The sequence below is a fragment of the Thalassophryne amazonica genome, chromosome 20, assembly GCF_902500255.1.
Source record: "Thalassophryne amazonica chromosome 20, fThaAma1.1, whole genome shotgun sequence".
NCBI lineage: Eukaryota > Metazoa > Chordata > Actinopteri > Batrachoidiformes > Batrachoididae > Thalassophryne > Thalassophryne amazonica.
In genome coordinates this window covers 19,040,937-19,066,061 of record NC_047122.1, presented here as the reverse complement: position 1 = coordinate 19,066,061, position 25,125 = coordinate 19,040,937, and the positions used below count along the sequence as shown (strand labels likewise).

The 25,125-nt window shown below is 39.6% G+C and overlaps 2 protein-coding genes across 4 annotated transcripts in view; both read left to right on the top strand.

The window, feature by feature from the left end:
* Positions 1–4,538: 4,538 nt before the first annotated feature.
* LOC117502171 (tapasin-like) lies at positions 4,539–9,594 on the top strand. The gene is given in 8 exon segments (XM_034161203.1): positions 4,539–4,725; positions 5,449–5,649; positions 6,453–6,701; positions 6,779–7,138; positions 7,232–7,555; positions 9,106–9,207; positions 9,308–9,330; positions 9,415–9,594. Coding segments are annotated over 8 exon segments (1,335 nt in total). The 5' UTR covers positions 4,539–4,661; the 3' UTR covers positions 9,427–9,594.
* Positions 9,595–15,258: 5,664 nt separating this feature from the next.
* Positions 15,259–25,125, top strand: part of daxx (death-domain associated protein) — a 61,483-nt gene continuing 51,616 nt past the window's right edge. The window contains exons 1-5 of one of the 3 annotated variants that reach the window (XM_034160987.1): positions 15,259–15,276; positions 17,998–18,261; positions 18,769–19,227; positions 19,698–19,829; positions 19,963–20,079. In XM_034160987.1, coding sequence (XP_034016878.1) covers positions 18,022–18,261; positions 18,769–19,227; positions 19,698–19,829; positions 19,963–20,079 — 948 coding nt within the window. In that variant the 5' untranslated portion in view covers positions 15,259–15,276; positions 17,998–18,021. The other 2 variants (XM_034160988.1, XM_034160986.1) reach the window with 2 other exon arrangements.

The following is a 25,125-nucleotide window of genomic DNA, read 5'->3' as shown; positions in this document are numbered from 1 at the left end:
ACCACAGACAGACATGTGACAGGTACATATCTTTGTTTTCAGGGTGGGGTTCAAACACCAGATCGCTTGTACTTGAGACCAAGGCTCTACCAGGTCAGCCAAAGGGGAATTCCCAGCTAGACAAGCTCCTAGGCAAGCTCCTATCTTTACAATCTGGACTTCACCTTGTTACAGACAGACAAATATTCACACTACGGTCAACTTAAATGCCAACTGTCTATGGCATTTTCAATGTTAAAAGTTAACATTAAGCAGTTGCAGCTGCCGTTACGTTTGTGTGCATTTGTTTTCAAATTGTAATATTTCTTAAATTTATTTTAGTTGAAATTTTGTGGAGTGGTTGGAAATGACAAGAGGAACAAGTGATTCAATTTTAGTGGCGATACGGATCCCGATGCTAATGCGTTAGCATGTCTATGGCATTTTCAATGTTAAAAGTTAGCATTAAGCAGTTGCAGCTGTCATCACGTTTGGGTGCATTTGTTTTCAAATTGTAATATTTCTTAAATTTATTTTTGTTGACATTTAGTGGAGTGGTTGGAAATGACAAGAGGAACAAGTGATTAAATTTTAGTGGCGATACGCATCCCGATGCTAATGCGTTAGCATGTCTATGGCATTTTCAATGTTAAAAGTTAGCATTAAGCAGTTGCAGCTGTCATCACGTTCGGGTGCATTTGTTTTCAAATTATAATATTTCTTAAATTTATTTTTGTTGAAATTTTGTGGAGTGGTTGGAAATGACAAGAGGAACAAGTGATTAAATTTTAGTGGTGATCCGGATCACGATGCTAATGCGTTAGCATGTCTATGGCATTTTCAATGTTAAAAGTTAGCATTAAGCAGTTGCAGCTGTCATCACGTTCGGGTGCATTTGTTTTCAAATTATAATATTTCTTAAATTTATATTTGTTGAAATTTTGTGGAGTGGTTGGAAATGACAAGAGGAACAAGTGATTAAATTTTAGTGGTGATCCGGATCACGATGCTAACGTGTTAGCATGTCTATGGCATTTTCAATGTTAAAAGTCAGCATTAAGCAGTTGCAGCTGTCATCACGTTCGGGTGTATTTGTTTTCAAATTGTAATATTTCTTAAATTTATTTTTGTTTATATATTAATAATCTAATGATTATTATATACAATTTTAGAGAAAGAGACAAAAAGAAATAGATCACTGTGCCAAGGAGGGAATCTCTTTAGGGTCAGTGACCCTATGGCCTTGTTTAGAGAAGTGTTTCATAAATGTTAAAAAAAAATTCATATATTTGCAGTTTAGTTGAATAATAAATTGAATTTTGTCTCTTATTTGTTTTTGTCTATAAGCACATGCAATATCAATATCAGTGCTCAGATGACAGTAGCTTCTGGTTAAAGGTGCAAGTTGCAGTAAACTGTGATGCCAAGCGCTAAGGATACATGCTATCCAGTCACAGCAGATGACATCATTGTTAGACTTTTTTAGGTTCAATGATTCCACGGCGTGTAGATGTTATGGCGTCAGTGACCCCATGGCCTTGGCGGAGGTTTGCACTCTGAGTGCTTCTAGTTTTTTTTTGTTATGAATAACATCCAAATGGATCCACAGAGATGCATAATATAGGAAATCGGTCTGAAATTGCAAATATCTGTCTGAATATCTGTCCAGTCCAGACACATATTTGGTTAGAAAAAATTATGTTTATTTTTTGGTCAGAATGGCATTCATTTGGTCCAAGGAAATGATTGATATAGGTTTTGACTGAAAAAACAGGGTTACAGCTGCAAATTGGGTAGAAATTGTGAATATCTGTCTGAATATCTGCCCAGACACTTATTCAGTTACTGGTTACTTATTCAGACACTTATTTGACCAAATGAATGCCATTCTGACCAAAAAGTACATCTCTGTGGATCCCTTGGATGTCATTCAAACCAAAAATAAATAAATAAATAAAAAACTGTCAAATAAGTGAATAAGGTCTAGCAGATGAGTGAATGCACATCAAGTCCACAAGTTTAAACGTGTGTGGTGTCAGAATGCATGCAGTTTAAAAAAAAAAATAACAATGTCCTCTTTCTGCGTGTTTACTGAACAGATAACATTTAATATTTTGGTGTTTTTCTCATAACGAGGGCCTTCAAGTTCATGTATTTGTTTAATTTCTTGTGTTCTCTCAGAGTCAAACTTCACATGTCCACTTTTTCTCACTGATTTCACCAGATTTAAAGTCTCATTTAATATGTTGTGACAAACTGTAATTATGAACACCAGAGCACAAGTAATGAATAAATAAATAAACAACTTTAAAACGTCAAAACCGAGAATAACTCGGCTTTTACTGGACAAAGTGCGCCATCTACCGGTCGATTTAGAGAACTTCTGAGGTCACAGTTAAATCGTTTCAATGGAGCCAAGGGCGTAGGTTTGGTCTCAGCTTTGGTAGGGACAATACCACCCCCAGCCCCCCTGCCCACCACCATCACCCCCTAACCCACTCATACCATTAGACGCACAAGTACAGCATAATACATAACATATGACGACATAATGCTGAATAATTTAACACTTTATTTACATTATTAAGTGTGTAGGCAGACAAACAAATAGCTTAAATAACAAAATTGCACCCAAAATCACAAATCTATTCTATAGGCCTACACCTGAGAGAACAAGACAACAACAAAAAAAATACTTGTGGAGCTAACAAAAAAAAAAAAAGTTTTTGCAACCAAGATGTATAATCTATTCTCTTCATCAATAATGCAGTTGTAGGTATCTGGCAACCTAATTTGCCAACAAAAAAAAGGGTTTACAATGATATATATGGTGTATTACGGTAAACGTAAGCCTGTGATGTCATAACGCAGAGGAAAAACACGGAAGTTTCACACTAGTGCGCCGCTGATTCTCATTACCGTAAATTCTCATGTAAGCCCTCACGCTGAAAAATTTCAACACTGACAGCAAGCCAAGAACCCGTGCTCTCCAACAGCGTGCTATATGTTGCATATATTACGGTAAAGTGCGTTCGGTGACTTTTGAAACGAGGGAAAAGTATGAAAAAGAGCGCAAAAGTGACAGAAAAGTACAGAGACAGACAGCAAATATAAATGTAGTAATTTTTGAGGAAAAGGCAGGGTGTTAGTGTCATTTGTGAAGGTGTGCGTGCGTGTTTGTGTGGGTGTGCAGTTTATTTTAAGTGTGGTGCACAGCATTGTTCTCAAGCCCCGCCCTTCTTGTTTTTCTGCACCGGAGCAGTGTTGCCAGATATGAAATATGAAACTATCGTACCAAAACCTCAAAATTATCGTATTTTCGGAGAAATTATCGTACACAAACAAAACGCATACAACGTAGCTATTTTAGCGTTTTTTTTTTAATTTACAAAGAATTTTATGTCACATTTTTAAACAGTAATTATAGTAATGGGGAAACTATGGCACAAAAAGAACGCAAATGCACAAGCAAATGCACTACCAGACTAGAAAGATTTTTTTTTTCTGTGAAGGGACACAAACGTGTTAATGACCAGACTAGAAAGAGTCGAATTCAACCTCGAGGTCGCTGTCGTCATCCGATGCCATGGACACTTGTGCAGATTTTGTTGAACACAGAAAAAAATGTTGACACCTCCATAAGGAACTTTAACTTTTTTTATTCTTCTTGTATATCTCTTTGCTCTTGTGTTTTGTTCGTTTGTTATTGCATTTGTTGAAATAAAGTTTCGAAAAAAAAAAAAAGATGTTGGTTGGGGAATCTTCCTGTCACGGCAGAGATTGGATGGGAACTCATTACTTTGTATGGAGAGGGGGCGGGCTTTCAAATGACGGTCGCCCAGAGCCAGCATTTGATGCCGCCTGAGTGCAACACCTGCAAAATGATTCTTGGGTGTCAGAGAGAGATGCGTGTTTGGGCAACCAACTGAAATTATCGTACATATTGGATTTTTTTTCCCATTATTGATCGTACATCGTACAGAGGGCAAAACTATCGTACAAATACGATAATTATCGTACATCTGGCAACACTGCACCGGAGCCACCCATCCTCTGCGCTCCGGGACCTCCCACTTTACAAATGAAGCACTGCCTGCCACGAGATGCGCTTTGTTTACGTCCATGTGAGAAGAACGTGAGCTAATGAAATTGCAACATGGGTAACCCTGTCACTCTGGCACGTCGAAAACACAATACGTGACGACTAAAATTATAGTATCGAGTTCGCAAAAAAATAGTGAATGATTTTGTTATATAAAAAAAATTCTAAATATTGGTAGGGACTATTTTGCCATCCCAAAATATTGGTTGTGACTTGTCACTATGGTCCATATGCAAACCTACGCCCCTGAATGGAGCGTTTAACTTTTCATCATAAAAAAGCTTTTTATCTGTCTAGATATACATGCTATTCTAAATTTTAGTAGTTTAACTGGCAATAGTCACATAACTTGACTCTACGCCGCTGTGTGACGTAGTTTTATTTTGAAATCGCGACCAGAATGCGTCGTAATTTCTTTTAGCTAACTTGACAGACCGAGTTGGTGAAAGTGAAACTAAATATATATATATATATGTAATATATTTTGAGTTTCAGGGGAAATCCACCGATTTAAACACGACTTTCATCTGCGATAACAGGGTAGAAGAGCGAATTCTTCACAGGACAGAAGAAGGACAACATGAGCGACTTTTCTACCATTTATAAACTGTCTGTGGTTGCTGCAGTTTTCTGCTTCGTACAAGGTAAAAAAAAAAAAAACACACACACGTTATTTTACTGTCATCATGTTCATCTGGTTTAATCATTTATGCGCTTATTGAACAATAGTTGACTTATTCTTAAATGAAGCCTATTTTGAATTATTCATGGTCGTTTGCATGTGACGTCATATTATTTTTACGTCATTCAAAAGTTGAATTTAGTGGAAAATAGAAATGATGTTTGCAGTCAGCATCATTGATCTGACCTCTGCTTTTTTTCTAGCAGTGTTTGAATGTTCAACTGACTGGATATAAAGATATTTAAACTATTTATCACTTCGTAAATGATTTGTTGCCAACATTTCAAAAAGTGAGAATATTAGCTTGACAAAGATACAAAATGAGATCAAATCAGCAAATAATCACATTTACAAAACTGTCACCATGATGATGATTATCGATGTTTATGTTTCATAAATTACATTAAAATATGAATTCATTAATTATAGAAGAAATGTTGATTTATCAAATCATTTCGGGTGAATCTGAGAATTATGCAGTTATATTTTAAGATTTGTGTGTGTGTGTGTGTGTGTGTGTGTGTGTGTGTGTGTGTGTGTGTGTGTGTGTGTGTGTGTGTGTGTGTGTGTGTGTGTGTGTGTGTGTGTGTGTTTAGTCACTTATTTCCAAATAAAGTTGATTCAGTTTCTGGGTTTTATAAATTTCTGATATTATATTGTTGTTTGTGTCTTTGTTGTTTGTAAGTGAGCAGCAGCAGCAGCGTCTGTCCCGTCCTGGAGTGCTGGTTTGTGCATGACAGAGTGGGTCGAGGAGGAGGTTTAGCTGGAGGTACGACTCAGGAAACGTCTCTGCTGTACGTCAGGAGGGACGCGTTCGGTCCCAGTGCAGAGTCCCAGCAGCAGCATCCGTCCGATGTCAACCCCGATAGAGTTTACTACGTTACAGGTCAGGACACAGCACGAGGACGAAACGTGTGTGTGTGTGTGCGCACGGACACTGCTGAGCACTGGAGGTGTGTTTCTGCACGTGACCTGTGACCTGATAATAAAACACTCCAGCAGCAGTTTGTTTTTGCAGAGTCCATGTCCATATTTCGGTGTTAATCAGTTGCAGTGAAAACAGTTTGCAGTCGATCTGAGGCTGAAACTTCCAGTTATTAGAGTTTGTGTGAAATCTCTCAATTATTTTGCATCATTTACTGATAAATCAGTTTGTGCAGCAAATATGGAAAATGGCAAAAGTGCACATCAGCATTGACAAGATTTCCAAGTGTTCAGTTTTATATTAATTTAGAGTTCTTTAAAATAAGTTAAAAAACAATGAATAGGTTTGAAACTATTTGCAGTCCAGTTTACACGAGCTGGAAACTCTTTAAACCAGTTTGTCCTCAGTGTTCAAACCAGATTACAGTTGATGTTGACAAGTTAAATCAAGTTTAAACCATTTTTATTGGTTCATAGATGTTTAGAAACCACTGAAAATTGAAGAAACATCATAATTTAATCACTTTGAAACATTTTAAAAGCATTTTAAAGTGCCTTCAAAAATTATTTTAAAAAGCACTTTAAAGCAATAAATTAGTTTAAAACAGAAAATAAGGAAATATTCACATTTGATCATCTTGGACTAGTGTAAAATTAGATTTTTTTTTTTCAGCCAGTTGACTCATAAATTAAAAAGTAATTGCTTAAAATGACCCACTTCTTCCCTGAATAATGTTAATTTTTTTTTTTTTGGACTGTCTGCAGACCCAGACGGCACTCTCTGCCACCCGTCCCTCAACCCTCGCAGAGGCTCGATCCATAAGCCCCAGTGTGAGGTCAACCCCTTCCTGCCGCAGCCGTCGTCCCTCAGATGGGTTGCCTCGCTCACTGACTCCGCCTTCAGCCCTGTATATCTGCAAGGTGATTGGTTTTCAACTGCCATTCATGGGCTGAACCAGCGGCTGGTGGTTTCCAGCATCACGCGCGCTCCCACAGCCGCCAAACAGCACGACGGTAGCCCTTCTTGTACAATCTACTTATCCGCGTCACCTGACCTGTTTCGTGCTCCTCACTACCGTTTGTCTCCTCAGTGATCCTCACTGTGTCCAGTCAAACCGTGTCGCTGAAGTCCAGACTTGGAGAACCACTGGTGCTGGACTGTGGGTTCTGGGTGGACCCGTCTTCTCCTCTGTCCAGGTCAGGTTTCGCCGTCGAGTGGCGCTACCAGTTCTGAGGTGACGGACGATTGGTTCTGGCTTACAATGGGAAGACGGACCGGGTGGCGGATGAACAGGAGGAAGGGGCCACACTGGACTTTGAGAGTTTGTTCAAGAACAGAAACGTGTCCCTGATCCTGCAGGAAGCCAAAGTGCAGCACTCGGGCACTTACATCTGTTCGGTATATCTGCCGTACGTCATGGCTCAGATGGTGATGCAGCTGGAGGTCATAGGTGAGTAAAAAAATCACCATGTTAAAACACATCTTTGACCTTGAATGTTTAATGTCTGCATTTATTTTGGTCGCGACTCAACTCTATTCCCAGAATCACCGTCCGTGTCCATCCACCCGTTCCCGCTGCCGCTCGCCGTTCCCGGCCAGAAGCTGACGGTCCAGTGTGATGCGTCCGGATTCGTCCCGCTCTCACTGGAGCTGAGCTGGGAGTTTAAAGGTGCTGACGAGACGTCCAGAGTTCTGGGTTCGGGAAGGCTGACGGGCCACAGGCAGGCCTGGGACGGCACCTGCAGTCAGAGCAGCCACCTGGAGCTGGACCCGTCACAGCTGGACCTGGGCAGAGGAGGCCAGCTCAGCTGCGTGGCCGTCCATCCGGCAGGGACGGGACGGGCCGCCATGACCCTCAACGTGATCGGTAACGCATCAGGATCAGGTTTTTGATTGAAAAATGTCCCAACATAGAAAACTTGACACACTCAAGACAAACAGGACAAAAATAATCAAATAACCAAAGTCTCTTCTTCATTTGTTGAAACTTTTTGGGGTCTCCACACGTATCACTAAATATAGTGTTGTGTGTGTGTGTGTGTGTGTGTGTGTGTGTGTGTGTGTGTGTGTGTGTGTGTGTGTGTGTGTGTGTGTGTGTGTGTGTGTGTGTGTGTGTGCAGATATTCACTCACTGCAGTGTTAAATTAACTCTGTAACAAGTGCACATGGTCCCACTGAAAAGAGTGTGAAATCAACTCTGTTATAATAACTCAGTTTTAAATTGACACTAATAGAGTTACTTTTCACAATAGCAGAGGTTGAGGAGTAATCCGAGGACGCGCACCTGAAGCAGTGGGCCTCTAGGCCTCGGGATGGGAATTGATAAGATTTTATCGATATCTATACCATTATCAGTTCCGCTTATCGATCCAGTTCTTTATTGATTCCCTTATCGATATCTCCTGTGAATTTTCTGTGTACTACAAGTAGGCTTTACAGGTTTTCTATGTCAACATTTTATTGAGTCTTAAAGTAAATAAATATGAAATTGGTTGCTGGATCCTTAAACTCTGGACATAAATAGAAATAAACAAAATCTGTAGTTTTTGTCAAAAGCATTTCCTTTCAGACATTACTGGTATGAATCTCTCTCCATACGTCTGAGCTGAGCTCTTGCAGCTGGTTGTGCTGCACGTCAAGATGTAATTCATAAAGAATGCAGGACGTCTCATTTTGGGAGGACAAAAAAACATTTTAGTCAATTGTAGTTTATTGTCTGTATTACAGCGTTTGGAAAGAGGTGTCATTTTATTTAAAGCGGGAATTCGTTTTGAAGTTATTAATTCCGACTGGACTCTGTCTCGGCAGAGAGCCACGCAGCGTTTAGAGCTATGCCAACTGAACAGAGGACGAGTCTCGTTTCTTGACTGCAACAAGACAAGAGTCCCAGTTAGTCACTTTAATCCACACAAAAGTGACTCACGATTAACATATTTTAATGGCTTTGAGAGGGGTTAAGAAGCGGACTTACCGCTTCTGAAGAGCAGCCAATCAAAGAGCCAACGAGCCAGCAGCTTGAAGCATTGCTTCATTGGTACAGGCTTCAAACTGGAGTTGCGCTGCAGAAACGGTTGATTACGGACCAGCTGCAGGGTCTGTAATCAATGTAGAGGAGTGATCATTTTCCCGACAAACACCCTCAAACACAACGGCAGCTTTGACGGACTGATAAGGGAATCGTTAAGGAAAAAGACTATTGCTATCGGTGGATCAAATCATTTCTTAATGATACCTGAAAAGAACCAGTTCTCGATACCCAACTCTATGACTGGGCCAATGTAGGACTTAGTACTCTATGATGGAGTTGTTTGTCACAGTGTTGAATGGAACCACATGCGTGTGGCTGCAGTGTTAATTTGACACTGTAAAACTGACTGTGCAGCGGTTGAAGTCGTGACTTTTTTCTCTCTCCTGCAAGCTTCGGAGTGCCCTCCATTGAGGACTCCATGGCGCTGGTTGGGGTGGCGCTGGTTCTCTACGGTCTGATCAAGTTTGTCTCCTGGACCTTCTCCAGCTCAGGTAGCACAAAATAACAAACTGTCTGTCATGCAACATGTTTCCATTCAGTCCACGACTCCATGTGATTATTATTATTTATTATTGTTGTTTAAATCTGCAGATGAGGCTGAAAAACAAGAGAAGGTAAGTTTTAATCTATTTGCTCATATCATTTATTGACCTTCAGGCTGCTTGTTTGTAATGATTTTCCACTTATTACGTTTTCAGAAAGAGAAGTGAAGATGAAAAACCTCACTGCAGTGGAAGAGTGAATTTAAACCCCAGAAATCATCGGCCTGTTTGAGCTCATATTCTGGATTCCTCACAAATCTTTTTTTATTATTATTATTATTATTTTCTGTCATAATGCACCAGACCTAGAGTGGGTTTGGGCTGCCCGGGTACCAGGGAGAGGTTTCTTGTAACATTTTCTTACTACTTCTGCGTAAAAACAATCCAGTCTTCATGTCATGTTGATCAGATGATGCTGTATTTTATTGTGAACACTGGATAATCCATTTTCTATACCTGCTTACTCCAGTTAAGGCTCACGGGGGGCTGGAGTCTATCCCAGCAGTCATAGGGTGTGAGGCGGGGTTCACCCTGGACAGGACACCAGTCTGTCACAGGGTCACATATAAACAAACAAACACAGAATGTGTTGGATGTGGGAGGAAGCCGGAGCACCCGGAGGGAACACTGGATAATGCAAAAAAAAAAAAAAAGTGGTCAAATTTAATTAAAATCCTTGACTAAATAGGAAGTTATTAGTGTGTACTTGTGCCGGAGCAGAAAATATTCCATCTTGCCAAATGCTTGAAATTTCCCACTCTACAGTTTTTTGGCTGCTTTTCCACATCAGAATTCTGAAATTCAGTTTTATTTATTTATTTATTTTTTTGTAGCCGTGGTAACAGTCAGACCGATGCAGATGAAGATATTGACGCTTTTGTAGAACCCACATGGAGATGTAAAGGCTGGAATAAAAAAAAAAAAAGAGTTTAATGGAACTGCATTTCTGCAAACACTGATCCATGTCAGCGTGTGCTGTGGTGCACTTTACAATACTTTAGCGTTCCTGTAAATTCAAATTTGACATGTGGACAAAACTGTCCAAACTGATGTCCTTTTTTAAAAGAAGATACGATGTATTAAGTAAGTTTTTGTTTTACTTTTTCCATGTATGTGTTTAAATGTTAGTAGCTCACATTATAATTTGCTTTAATGCACTGCAAAAACTGATATCTAAGAAAGTAAAAAAAGACTTGTTTAAAGAAAATTTGACTTATTTTTTGTCTAAATAGAAAAATAATCTTGTTGAGCATTTTATACATAAGAAAAAATGTCCTTTTTTGGGAAAATGTTTGCTTGTTTTGAGAATTCTAACCAAGCAATTTTTTCTTACCCCATTGGTAGATTTTTTTGCTTAATACAAAACAATTTGGCTAGATTTAGGATTATTTGGCTTATTTTGAGAGGGCCAGTTTTTGCAGTGTGTATTTGTGTGTTGTTCGGTTTGTGGTTGCAGTGATGATCTCATAAATCTCTGAATTCAATGCAGTGTGAAATTAATTCTTCACTTTTTTCATAAACTTGCTGCATGGTGGCCACTTTGTCAAGAACGTTGGTGAAAATATGAATGTGTATATTAGAGTTTTGTTTAAGAAGGACCTAATGTTACTGTAAGCGCCATTTTTTGCATCTTATGGTAATTTATTTTGTTTGTAATTATTTATACCCTGCATGGACGCTAGGGGGCAGAATGTTTTGTGTGCTGTGTGTTTTCTTCTTTGTTTTGTTGCTATAATAAAGATAGATGGAGCAACACAGTGGTTTTACCACAAGTATGTGCACCGTGTGTGTACAAGTGCGTAAAACATTTGTGATGTCCATTATTGCTAGAAGTGGTTGTATGAGGAAACAAAATGAAGCTAGAGCAACTAAGATAGCCACTACCCTTACTGTTACTGAAATGACAAGGCGTTCAACAGGCTGGTATCTTTGAACTGGTGGATGGCACAGTTTCGCAGCCAGCAAGGTTTTAGTTTTATTGATAACTAGCCCTCTTTCTGGGGTCGCCAGGGTTTGCTGATGCCTGATGACCTTCACCCTACTGAGGAAGGCGCCGCCATCTTATCTGCAAACATAGAGTTCTACAGGGAGGGTAACATTAGGACTCTACAGCAGGCCAAAGAGCCCCCCCACCCCTCCAAAAATAAATAAATAACACTCTGCTTGGTGCAATGATTATTTTCATGGCCTCAAACATAGGTCTAGAGGTCTACACCGAAAATGGCGTACCTCCACACTAGAAGTATTCCACCTTCTGGACTATTTTGTCTCACTATTGGGTACAAAATGGGCCTACTACTCTGATTTGATAATCAAAAGCAAGTATAATTCAAAGTTCTTGTTTGACATGGTGGCAACACTTATGCAAGGGCAACCACCGGTAAGCCGCTCTCCATTTACGGCTCAAGATTTCTTGGCTTACATACACAAAATAAGATTGATGACATTGATATCCCAGCATGCCTTAGTCTCGCCACTGCACCCTGTTACTGATGTGGGTGCCATTGCTGACACCTCACCTAAATTTACTGGATTTGATAGCACCTTATTGGGTACAATGATAAAACTTGGAATTTCTACTAAGTACTGTACACAAGGTCTTTTTGACTCTATTCCAACGAAACTGTTTAAGGACCTGTAGCCTACACTTGGGCCTAATGTATTGGAAATTATTAACCTGTCACCAACCTCAGGATGTGTTCCAAAATACTTTAAATCCACAGTAATTAAAGCAATACTTAAGAAATTAAACCTTGAACCCAGTTTCCTCAAAAATGATTGGCCAATATCAAATCTATCATTTTGTTCTAAAATCCTTGAAAAAGTAGTTATGCAGCAACTTGTGGACCACCTTACTGAGAATAACCTCTTTGAGCCACTGCAGTCTGCATTTAGAACACACCACTCCATGGAGACAGCTCTTACTAAAGTAGTAAATGATCTACTGCTCGCTCTGGATTTGGACAACACCACGGTTTTGTTACTGTTAGATCTTAGCGCTACGTTTGACACAGTGGATCATTGTTCTATTCTCTGGTTTACCACAGTCCAGCATTTGGGGCCTTCAATTGGTTCAAAATACTGCTACTTATAGAAATTATTCTGAAATGCTGATGGAGATCTGTCAAACCATTCATTTACCCCCATATTAAAATCGCTACCAATTGTAATGTTCTGACATAGTTCTCTAAGAGAATTTGATAATCTAGATAACATCTCTTAGTTTTGCAGAATTGTACCTGTATACATTCCCCAGGACACAAAAAATGTCATCAATACAAACATCTTCTCAGGAAAATTGTTCATGAGTATAGCAACCCCTGTTGACCTGTTGCTGCCATGATGACTAAAATATATTTTGTCACCCCACTGATTACACCATAATTTTTCATCCATTTCATTAGAATGAGTTTCTTGAAGAAGAAAACATTGAACCTTTTGGTTTTTACAAAAGAGAAAGACAGATTTTCTTTTAAGAGAATCTCTCAGACCCCTAACATTAAGTGAAACATAAGAGCACACAGAATATAACAAAGACATGAAAGGGGGAGGAAAAAAAAAGGTAATGAGCTGGTATACTGAGCTAAATATTAACAAAGCCCCTGAGATTTTCCAGTTATTATAAAATTGAGGATTTTATCTGAAATTCTACAAAAAAAACAACAACAAATTGTAGCAAATCTTTTGCATAGCTTATCAGAATTTTTATAACCAGTGTATAGTATGAATAAGAACTCTACAGAACATCATAATCCAGATTACATCCAGGTATGAAAGGATATGAAAAAAAATGTAACATTTTCCTTACATCTTTCTAAAGTAGTACACAGGTATAAGATTGGTTAAGTAGACTCGAGATAACATGAGTCAGTTCCAACTAAACTTTTCTTTGTAAAAAGAACATTTTAAAGAATGAGTCTAACTATTATGAGGCAGTATTTTAAACACCTTAAAAGTGCAAAGTAAGTGTAGTCTGTTTTAACTAGAGGTGGGCGATACCGGGAATTTTGGTATTGATCCGATACCAAGTAAATACAGGCCCAGTATCGCCGATATTGATACAGATACTTTTTCATATTTAAGCTTCATAGATCCAAAGGATCCAAAAGACCTAAGATAGAATTTCGCCAACCATTGTACATGACAACAAAATACTTTATTATCACAATCAACATTTTTGTTTAAAAATAAATCTCACTCAACACAACTTAAAATCTCCTGAGGTAGAGGGCTGACTCGTGGAGAGCGCTGAGTGGGTGGGCCAGGCTGAGTCTACCTGCATGGCTGTTGGCTGGTACCACTAAGCCACGTGACGGCACAACATAAGACCAGAGGGGGGAGGGTGTGCTGCTCTGTGTTGTGTGACACAGCGCAGCGCTGCACTTACAGACAGAGAGTAGACTTTGATGAATCTGCATGTGCAGCAGTCAGTGCGTGCGGGAGAGAAAAAAAGCTTGATCTTTTTACACGAGGATCGTTCAGTATCAATACCAGTGTTGGTATCGATATTATCGATATTAGGATCGCTCCACCCACCTCTAGTTTTAACCAGATTAATCCAAAAGAACCTTGTTACCACTTTTGTAGCCCACATGTCCTCTGAAAAAGACTTTCTTCCCTGCAGCCTGGGCTTGCTTCATCTTTGGCCAGACCGCCGTGCAAGCCTCCCGGCCAGCTTTACAGAAGTCTTGCTTGAAGAGAATACCCAGGTCTTTGCAGGTCTTATAGTTTTTGGTCATCCTCCAGAAAGCATCCCTGTGGTATCTCATGACAAACTACACAATAACCCAAGGATGTTTGCCCTCCTCTTTTCTTCCCAGTCGATGAACAGAGTGGACCACCATTTCCATTGTTGCAGCCCACTGTGGTGCTATCTTGGTGCTATCTATGCTAATGCTCCCCTGAACCATTTTACTGAAAAATGTCTACAGGATCTAAATGACCTGGTTATTAATGTTGGCAACATGAAACATATTATTTTCATGAATACTGTAGCGGGATGAAAGTCCCGGGTCCCAATTGAAAAGACGTTCCCGCTAGCTTGGCTAATGGGGAGTTCCCCTTTGGCTGACCTGGTAGAGGAACGGTCTTTTGGTGCGAGCCGCATGGATTCGATCCCCCACCGTCGTCCCGGCCACGAAGGTCCTGCTGCTTCAAATACCTTTATGTATGTATCATCAACCTAAGCAATTTTGAACTAGGAGTATCACATATGTGACCGCAGGGCCGCAGGGCCTTTGTGGCCGGGACGGCGGTGGGATCGAACCAAAACGGCTTGCAATAAAGACCATTCCTCTACCAGGTCAGCCAAAGGGGAATTCCCCGTTAGCCAAGCTAGCAGGAACGTCTTTTCAATCAGGACCCGGGACCTTCATCCCGCTACATATCTCTCCACCATTTTTGCCTTGTCCCGAAGTCACAGGTGCATTTAAGCATGTTCTGTGACTACCCACATCCTGTTTGTGACGCCAGATTGTGACCGCAGAACCTTTGTGGCCGGGACGGTGGTGGGATCGAACCCGGACGGCTCGCACTAAAGACCATTCCTGTACCAAGTCAGCCAAAAGGGAATTCCCTGTTAGCCAAGCTAGTGGGAACGTCTTTTCAATCAGGACCCGGGACCTTCATCCCACTATCAACATGATATATTTACATCAACCTACATTGATGTTTGATCCAAGGCTTTGCCTTAGGCATATTATGAGTGATATATCGATATTAACAAACATAATATGCCATGTACTACTAATTAATTCCTGTTTGACTGTAAACAGAAAAATTACTTAAAGTAATTGCTTTTGTTTTGCCATACACTTCAGTGTTCCGCGTTAATTTAAATCGGCTCTTGCCTCAGATTGTCATCTTAACAAGCAATGTGTATCTTTGATCTTAAATGCCGCCAAAGCAATGAGGGTAAACAAGCCAATAGGAACCGCCATTATTAACTGTTGTCAGCGTGTCAACCAATCGCAAGGCTTGACTGGGATACGTTGAGAGCGTTGGCGGTCAGCGTTGGCAGTGAGTTTACGTACATTTTTTCGGTAAAAAGAAACTTATGTGTTAAAAATAGGTTTTAAAGTGGGAGTCAAGGTTCTTTTTCACTAGGCCAGAGTGATAAAATAATTATCTTGCTTTTACTTAAGGTTAGATTTTTGTCGCTGAAGCACAACTAAACGGTAATTTCCAAACGTTGACGCGCTAGCTTTGGCTAATGTTAGCTTGCTGAATTTTGTCGTCTAAAAGATGCGCTGAGTGAGACCCTTTATCTCCGTTATTTCCCCAGGTTCCTGAAAAAGGATGTAAGTTATGCGTCTTTTTTTCTGTCTCATGCCAGTAATGTACATTGTTTACAAGTCACTGTTATTATTTGTCCGGTTGTGAGTTCAGCCTCACTTCCTTGATCTCCTGTCAGACAGCGACACCTCTTTTCACACCACGTCATGAAACTACACGGAATAAACATAAATAAACCTTATTCCTTCTTTCACTGTTGGACGACACACTGTGTCCTAACAGTATGACATGTTGAAGTTACTGGAAATTAATCATTACAAATTTAAGAAATTGATTCATTTCATATGCATCAAACCAAAACGTCACGTTTCTGTTTCAGTGATCTTGTTAACTGGATTATGTACAGTCTGTGTATCTTCTGTTTTCTTCATAAATGTTGTTTTTATATCCAGCAGTAATTTTTACACTAGTTGTTGCGTGCAATGACTTTATTTACGTAAAGTATTGTAATTTTCCCCCGGTTCTTTATGTAAAATTCTGCTCCTTTCCAAGAACCAAAACATTATATTCATCATTTTGAATTTATTGAAAGTCACATTGAATCCAGACCAGGGTCCCCACAGGCAGCGTCCATCTCGTGAAGGGACCACGAACATAGTTTGCACAACACTTTTATACACTGTGGCCCTGTCCCAATACCCACACTACACCCTACACCCCTGTGTGACGTGTACACTCAGAAGAAGTGTGCATTAGGGTTCGAGTGTGCAGGTCACAAGTGGCCAAAAATTGCAGGATTGGGACAGCGCGGGTTACGTCATATACCTGCGCCACTGTCATTTCCGCAACATTTATATATAACATAGAATTAAATTTACATTTTTTAAATATCACAGATGCAAAGGCATTTTGGCAAGCAAATTACCTTATACTTTTTCTTAAGGTTTTCCCATTTTTTCTTGCATTGCTGAGGAGTTACCTTTCCCTCCAGGTCCATAATTTTTATGATTTCGCTGCAAGAGTCATTAAATAAACATACTTTTTTTTTCTTTTTTTTTTACTTACTTAAACTTGTTTATATTGTTTACAGCTGTAAACTTACTCATAGCCTTGAGTTGAAGCATTCCTGTGCCCAGTGAAAAGATGATCATTTTCAGACCGGAATGTAATTATATGTCATTTCATCTGTCCCTGTGAAATAAAAAAAAAAAAGTGTTTAGGCAATGACATCTTGACACATGTCTTCAGAAATGTAAATTAGTGATTGGTTATTTATTTAAGGTAGTTGTTTATTTTTTTTATTTAAAGGAGTGGGTAAATAACCAGTAAATGTTTTAAATAAATATTAATATTTTTATTTGGCTGTTAAATTGGTTGTTTTATGACATGACTACAAAAAGTAACAAAATTGTTCGCACGAATGTCCGTAAATACACACCAAAATGTCATGGCAGAGCAAACGTCCATTGTAATTACACATGTTAAGAATAAAATATTTACACTTGAAAAGACATTTTTTCGGCACGGGCACAGGAGCTCGATCGCATCCATCTTTTTCCAAGATTTTTCAGCCGTTTTGCTCAAATACGTCACATGCAGCAAAGAATTGTGGGTACTCGGCTTCGGCGAAGTTCGCATCGATGCGGGCTTGGCCGAAGTGCAGACCAAGTGCGGAAATGGGGCGGGGCGAACTCCTCTCCGGAGAATTGGGACACTTGAACCCCTCAGCGGGAACGCGCATTTGAGGGGCACAAGGGTGGAAGTGCGGGTATTGGGACAGGGCCTGTGGGTGTGGTTTAGTCTACATGTTACTGGCTCTCACAGATAGGGGAAGCCCTCCCTGTATCTAAAACTTGCATGTGTGATGGAAGTGAAACTTAACTCGTGTTTAAACTTTAAACCAGATCTCAGAGACTTCCAATCAAATAACAAAGGCAAATACTTGATCACTAACATAAAATAAGGAATTAGCACAGATATTATCTAACAGTATGATGCAAAATCCAAGATGGTCAATCTGGAAAGTTTCCCATAATCTGTTTATCTGACATGGAATTCACTTATTGTAATGATTTTGTTGTGTTTTTATGGCATTTAGAGGAATATCGATAAATGTTTATGGATTAAATAAAAATATGATGTGAACAAGTTGCGCTTGGCTAGGTGAAAAAAAAATTCTGTCTTTTTGGACATTTTATTAACACTTCTATGAACAAAAATGAGCAGACATTCTGCTTTGTGTATACCTAGTTCCGCCAATGTGGATCTGTACTGCATTGTACCTCTGTGGCGATGAGCCAGAATACAAATAGCAACCAATTAATAGTTAGTAATTATTAAATGCAATGTGGATATATGCGTACTATTAGTATATACAGGCCTTAACATAAGCTAATATTTGCCTCATGTGCAAATTTCATATGTTCTATCTGGTGGGTTCAGCAATCTGCTGTTTGTGTGACATTAATGAGCACTGCTTTTTCTTCTTCTTTTCCGTCCCTCTAGAATCAGAAGAGATCAGCTTCTTGGATGGTTGTGGCCCCTGCATCTATGGCTGATAAAATTGTTGTCCTTGATGATGATGATGAAGAGAAGAGTCTAAAGACCTTTTGCTCTACAACCACCTCATCAAACCAACGCATGGCCAAATATGTCTCTCCACTCAAAGCCAAGCAGCCTGTACCCACTCATATCACCCAGTCACCTTTCGCCACAGCAAAAAAAGATAAACATGTTCTGCAGGAAGAAAATAAAAAGCTCTTTGCTGAGGTGAGTAAAGCATGGTCAGTGCGTTGCCATTTGTGGTGATCATCTATTACTCAAGCTTTCAAGATTAATTTCAGTCCAGGAGTGCCTTCAAATCAAGATACTCTGCTGCAGTAATGAGTTAGTAAAACATTCAGCAACAACAACAAAAAATGCTGAACTCGATGCATGTTAATAGTATGTATGTAGTGAAATGGCAGGTGGAGGCCTAAACAAGTTTAGAAAGTAAATCTCAGGAGCAAAAAAAGAATAAAATTAAAATGTGGATCAAATGCAATCTTGGTAAAATCATTGTTAATTGTATAGATGGAAATCAGGGGTAAAGCTGCACAGTTGTTGGTTAAACTGTCTAATAATGAAAATCAAGTTCATGAGCATGCAGTACAAAGCAGAATATAGTCCAGTGAAGAAATTTTAGACCATGTAGAATCATTGAATAGAATATTATCTGGACAAGCTTGAAATGAAGTGTCCCCCCCCCCGTGTCTTGTCTTATGTCCTTTCACCCAGTTTGTGGATCACTGCACACCCCTCACCCAGGACTGCCCCGAGGTCTTGAACTACCTGTGTGCCAAGCACGATAAGGCCTCCCCTGACTTTCTGTCATCGGTAGAGTTCAGGAACACCCTGGGGCGATGTTTGACTCGTGCACAGGCCACTCGCTCCAAAACCTTTGTGTATATCAATGAACTGTGTACTGTCCTCAAGCAGCACACCATCAAAAAGAGGACATCCTTTGTCAAGGTTGAGCCTGGACCTTCTACCTCAACTTCACATTCTTTCCAGTCTACCTCAAAGCCAGCCAAAAGAGAGGACAAGGGTAATGTCAAGGTAGAAAAAAAGGATGGTAGTGCAAAGATGGAAGATGTTGACGAGCAGCCTTCAACCTCAGGTCTGCAAGGAGACAAGAAGGTCAAAGTAGGAGACACAGATGTGGATAAACAGCAACAGAGGGCTTCAAGGAAACAGGTTAGTGTCGGCATGATAGTGATGTATATTTATTTATTTTATCTGGGGTTGTTAGTGACAGATAATAACAATTAAATTATATAGTACTAATGCTAAACTGTTTTTTTTACGAAAATACTGCAATTCTCTTAAAACCTCTGCAAGACTTGAGACAGTTATCCTTTCATTTGCATTGGTGGGAACACTGTAATTCAGGCACGACCTATGAGGTCTATCTGCTCCATGTAAATAACCTCAGTAAGGGTGGGTTTTTTTTTTTTTTTTATGCACACGAGTTTCGCTATTATATAGTCAACATACTGATTGCATTAATTCATTTGAGACTTTGCATTCACATTAAAAAATTAACCGCAGAGTAAACACACACAGACACACCAGTTTTCAATTTCCCTATATGACGTTAGGTTCACAAAGCCTTAACAGCTGTTGTTTTTTTCCTCATATTGTCCTTATCTGTTCCTTTTTCTCAGATAGCTTACCTGGAGAACCTGCTGAAAGTGTACAATGATGAAATCCACCGGCTGCAGCAGGCTGAGTTGAGTTTGGACGAACTCGGCATGGAGCACTCCTCATACATCCAGGAACACAAACTCAAACGCAAGGTCAGGCTGGAGTTTAGCTTTCAGAAATGAATTAAAAAAAAAAAAAAAACAGCTGTGAAGTTGTTTAATGTCCAGGCTGGCCTCTTGTCTCCTTTCTTTGTCCTCTACCTCCTCACACGCTGTGTTCTTCCAGATGATGAAGATTTATGAAAAGCTGTGTGAAATAAAGGGCTGCAACACGCTAACGGGCAGGGTCATCGAGCAGAGGATCATCTACAAGAGCACACGTTATCCCGAGATCAACAGGAAGGTGAGCGGCGGCTTATAAAAGTTTAGCGGCGCCTCGTTGGTGGTCTCAGTTGAGGTGCAGATATTTGTCATGGCTTCTACCTATGGGTGTCACAGATCATAAATCCTTCAAGTTGGATCACTGTTTTTAAGTAACTGAACAGATCAGCCAAAAAAAAAAAGAAAAATGAGAGGTAGAAACTACATTGCTTTTACTACTTAGTTCCTTTTGCAAGAACTTGGTGAGCAAAGAAAACAGTATTTTGCATAGTATTTTAAAATAAAGGAGCTGGATTCTGGATCAAGTTTCATATTATATAGGCTTTGAGGGATTATGCAAAACTACTTAACAGATTCTGACCAAATTTGCATCACAGATAGATATTAGGGCATTGAAGACTTCACTGAATTTGGGAGGAGATCCAGATTCTGGATCAAGATTTCACTTTATATAGGCTTTAAAGGATTATGTCAAAACTTCTTCACAGATTCTGACCAAAGTTGCACCACATGTAGATATTAGGGCATGGAAGACTCCCCTGAATTTTGGAGGTGATCCGGATCCGGATTGGCGGACGTCAGAAATCTCTGATTGTGCTTGGATTAAATTGCATTATGACATTATCTGTGAATTAAAAACAAAAAAATAGCTTCTGTCAGAATTAGGGTTGGGTATCGAGAACCGGTTCTTTTTCGGGTATCGTTAATAAATTATTCGATCCACCGATATCAATTGTCTTTTTGCTTAATGATCCTTCAGAGGAGCCATTGTTTTTGAGGGTGTTTGTCGGGAAAATGATCACTCCTTTACATTGATTACAGACCCTGCAGCGGCTCTGTAATCAACCGTTTCTGCAGCGCGACTCCATTTTGAAGCGTGAACCAGTGAAGCAAGGCTTCGATCCACTGGCTCATTGGTTCTTTGATTCGCATCTCTACACAAGCGGTAAGTCCGCTTCTTAACCCCTCTCAAAGCCATTAAAATATGTTAATCGTGAGTCACTTTTGTGCGGATTAAAGTGACTAACTGGGACTCTTGTCTTGTTGCAGTCAAGAAATGAGAATTGTCCTCTGTTCCATTGGCACTGCTCCAAACGGTGCATGGCTCTCTGCCAAGACAGAATCCATTCGGAATTAATAACTTCTAAACGAATTGCCGCTTTAAATAAAATGACACAGACAAGAAATTACAATAGACTAAAACGTTTTTTTTTTTCCCTCCCAAAATGAGACATCCTGCATTCTTTATGAATTACATCCTGACATGCAGCACAACCAGCTGCAAGAGCTCAGCTCAGACATATGGAAAGACATTCATGCCAGTAATGTCTGAAAGGAAATGCTTTTGACAAAAACTACAGATTTTGTTTATTTCTATTTATATCCAGCGATCAAGGATCCACCATTGTAGAGTTTATTTATGTCCAGAGTCCAGTTTCATATTTATTTACTTTAAGACTCAATAAAATGTTTTTGACATAGAAAACCTTTAAAGCCTACTTGTAGTACACAGAAAATTCACAAGAGGTATCGATAAGCGGAATCGATAATGATATCTATCAATAAATCTTATCATACCCATCCCTAATCAGAATCATGAATAATAAAACAGTAATGGAGCAAAGCTGATCTAAGTTTATAACTTCAAATTATTTTTTCAAAACGATGAGGATACCTATATTGTCTGTTTTTTTTGGGGGGGGGGGGATAATAATTTTTAATTGTTTCAGGATAAATACATTTGTACTACCAACTAATCTGAATGAATTCAGATCAATGTTCCAGCGGAGCAGATGCTTAGAAAAGAATTAAGAATGCTCTCTTTTTTTTTTTTGCGTTCTGGACTTTTAGACTCTGTGGCTGCACATGTGTATGAAGGGTCAAAGTGATGAAAATTAATTTAAATATTGAATGTGGTAAATATGAACACAGTAAAACATAGATTGTGGTAAAAATGAAAGCAGTAAAACAATGTGGTTAAAAGTGAAAGCAGTAAATATTGAATGTGGTTAAAAAAATCAAAAGGGTAAAACTGGACTTGATAAAAATGGAAGATGTGAAGTACTAAACATGAAAATGAGTGACGTAAAAAACAAGATCTGGTTAATATTGCCCCTTTGAAAATTAGAATCGTTAAATTTGGATGCCATTAAAATCACATTATGGTAAATATTAATCTTATAAATATTATGTCTTAAAAATATAACATTGGCTAATTTAATTCACTGTCTTGATTTTAGTACCTCTGCTTTACCCATTTCAATTGTATCATTTGCTGTATTTGATTTAATGTTGAATGTTTTCATTCACTGCCTCGATTTTAGCAGGTCCAATTTACACGCTTCAGTTTTATCATTCACCGCGTCAATTGTGCAGTTTTGCTCACTTCCGCTGGATCAGAATACGGCAGCAGCCACTGTTGCGACAGTGGAAATTTGTAGTCCAGAGCCACTGTGCATGTCACTGACCGCGGGGTGGCGCCATTGGGAGTCGCAGGCGAAGAAAAGCGTTTTTCTACTTCACAAAAGTAGCACTACTCGGCTCGACTCTACTCGTTTTTGTTTTTTTTTTTTGCTTTTCTATTAGGGTTAGTACCTGGTACCGAGTGCTTTTTTTTGTACCTGCTCAGGAGCGGTTCCAAGCGAGCCGAGCCGATACTAAAATGTGACGTCAACAGGCTGTTGGCCACTGATTGGTCAGAGAATGTCGTCACTCGACGAGTCATGAGCGCTCCGTCCGAGACGAGAATCAAACCCGCCATTTTTAAATAATCACTGCGTCATTACAGAAACCAGGTTTTTCTTTCGTTTCACGGCGATTTTTTTTTTTTTTTTTACTCGCACTGGTCCGTGGATGAGTTGCAGACGTTTGTGTTTAATGGCGGAGGAGAGAATACAGAGAGGTGGATGAAGTGACCCGAAATGAGAAAATCTCCCAGTCTTTGGCCGCGCCCGGCTCACCGGACATTATAGCGACACAGCTGAAAAAGCTTAAAAGTGATTACAGGGCCACACTGACCGGAGTAGGTCGGACTGTAAGGGCTGGAAACGGTTTGACCGAAGGAACACTGTTTACGGACACCGACCGAAGAGCACCCGGAGGCAGGATGACCGCGACTCGGTCATGGCTTTGTTGGAAGAGACGGATGGTAAGTGTTTTTATGACTTTGTCTGTTGTCTGCTTGAAAGCACCGTTTAATGTTACTTATCCCATTGGTGGGAAGCCCACTTTAACAAACGAAGATTTTGAGTCTAAACTTGTTAAAGTAACATCGTTGTCTCGTGTATGCAGACACAGTGAGCTAGCTGACTATTTTATATATATATATATATATATATATATATATAATTTTTATTGAAAAATATGCCAAATTGAAAAATATGTCAAATAGCTGACTACTAACTAGCGAGCTAGCTAACGCTGTGCTCAGCTTTAAGGTACTATTAACTTCTGACAGAAAAACACCTCAAGTCAGCATGACAACAAAAGTTTACATCTAATTTAGTGTCAGTACTGTATTTTTTTTTTTAACATGTCGTGATTGTGTTTTTGTTGAAGAATCCAGTTCCATAAGCGAGGAGGGTTTGACATCAACGTCCAGCACCACACAGCAGCGTGTCATCACTGGTAAGAATAATGTCTCACATCATGTAGCTTTTTGCTCCAAAATGTATTCCCAAATACGGTGTGTGTGTGTGTGTGTGTGTGTGTGTGTGTGTGTGTGTGTGTGTGTGTGTGTGTGTGTGTGTGTGTGTGTGTATGTGTATATATATGAACCTTTTCCAAAATTTCAGTTATCTTAGTTGCTTTGCATAAAAGTCAGGTTCTTTGAAATTATACTCCAAATGGTCTGATTGTTGGAGCAAAATTTTGAAAAAAACATTAGTTTTATGCAATGTGACCAAGATAACTGAAAGTCTGGAGAATGATCATATAGAAATTACCATTCTTGTTTTTTTGGGGGGGGGGGTCACTCTGTATGTATGTACGTGTGTGTGTGTGTGTGTATGTATATATATAATTTTTTAAAACTTGCTTTTGTTAATCACTTCCCATTTCTGCCTTCATTATTGTCCAGGCAAGAGTAAAAGGAGACTGTTCCAGCAGGAGAATCTGTCCATTCAGCGATGTTGAGGTTGAAGCTGAACTGGGTTCAGTGTGATCGACGCATCCGACTGATCCCCGAATTCTGCAACGGAGGTGGAAGCTGCGTTTAATCGGGCAATCCTTGACGTGTTGGGTGAGCTTATCCACGCGATGCATGACCGGGGCGTGTGTCCTGTGCCCCCACCCCAGGACTATAGACACATGGAACTTTTGTATAGTTTGTTTTGCACAGATTTATGTATTTATTTATTTATTTGGGGGGGGGGGGGGGGGGGGGCGTGTTTTCTCTTCTTTTAGTTGCAGTAAACATTTTCACTTATGTGATTGTATCATAATTTGTAATTTCTGGCTGAGTCAACAGTAAAAAACATTTTTTTATTGACGTTTTTCAGGGATGACATTTTTCCGCGGATTTGACAGTCCCGGGGGTCGATTTTGTGAAACGTCCAAATCTGTTGAATTTTAGGGGGGGGGTAAGATTGCAAAAAAAAAAGAATGCCAGGAGTACCTTTAGGGGCTTTCACAGTGGTGTATTCGTAGAGCTGCTCATTACAGCGTTGTGTTTCATTTAAATACGGCCGAAATACGCGCGTACTCAGCCTTTAACAGTGTATGTTCATACTTGCAGCTGCGTGTGTTCGCTTTTTAATGTGTGAACACAGTCGCGTGTGCCATGCTGCACCAGTTTCAGTGCTATTTTCTGCCTCTGTGGAAGTGCGCTCTGCTGCATGGTGTGGTGCGGCTCAAAAACAGTCATTTAACATTATTATTATTATTATTATTTTTTTTTTTTTTTTATGCAGCGAGGTGCGCGTTTATTTTAGAGTCACACCTCTTTTCAGCTTTGATCAGACTGATCAATCAGGGCGTTTGATAAGCGCACCGACATGTAGCGAGTGCGCGTTTATTTTAACGCCTATTGTTGCATACGTATATGCTACAATATTTGACTCAAATATGC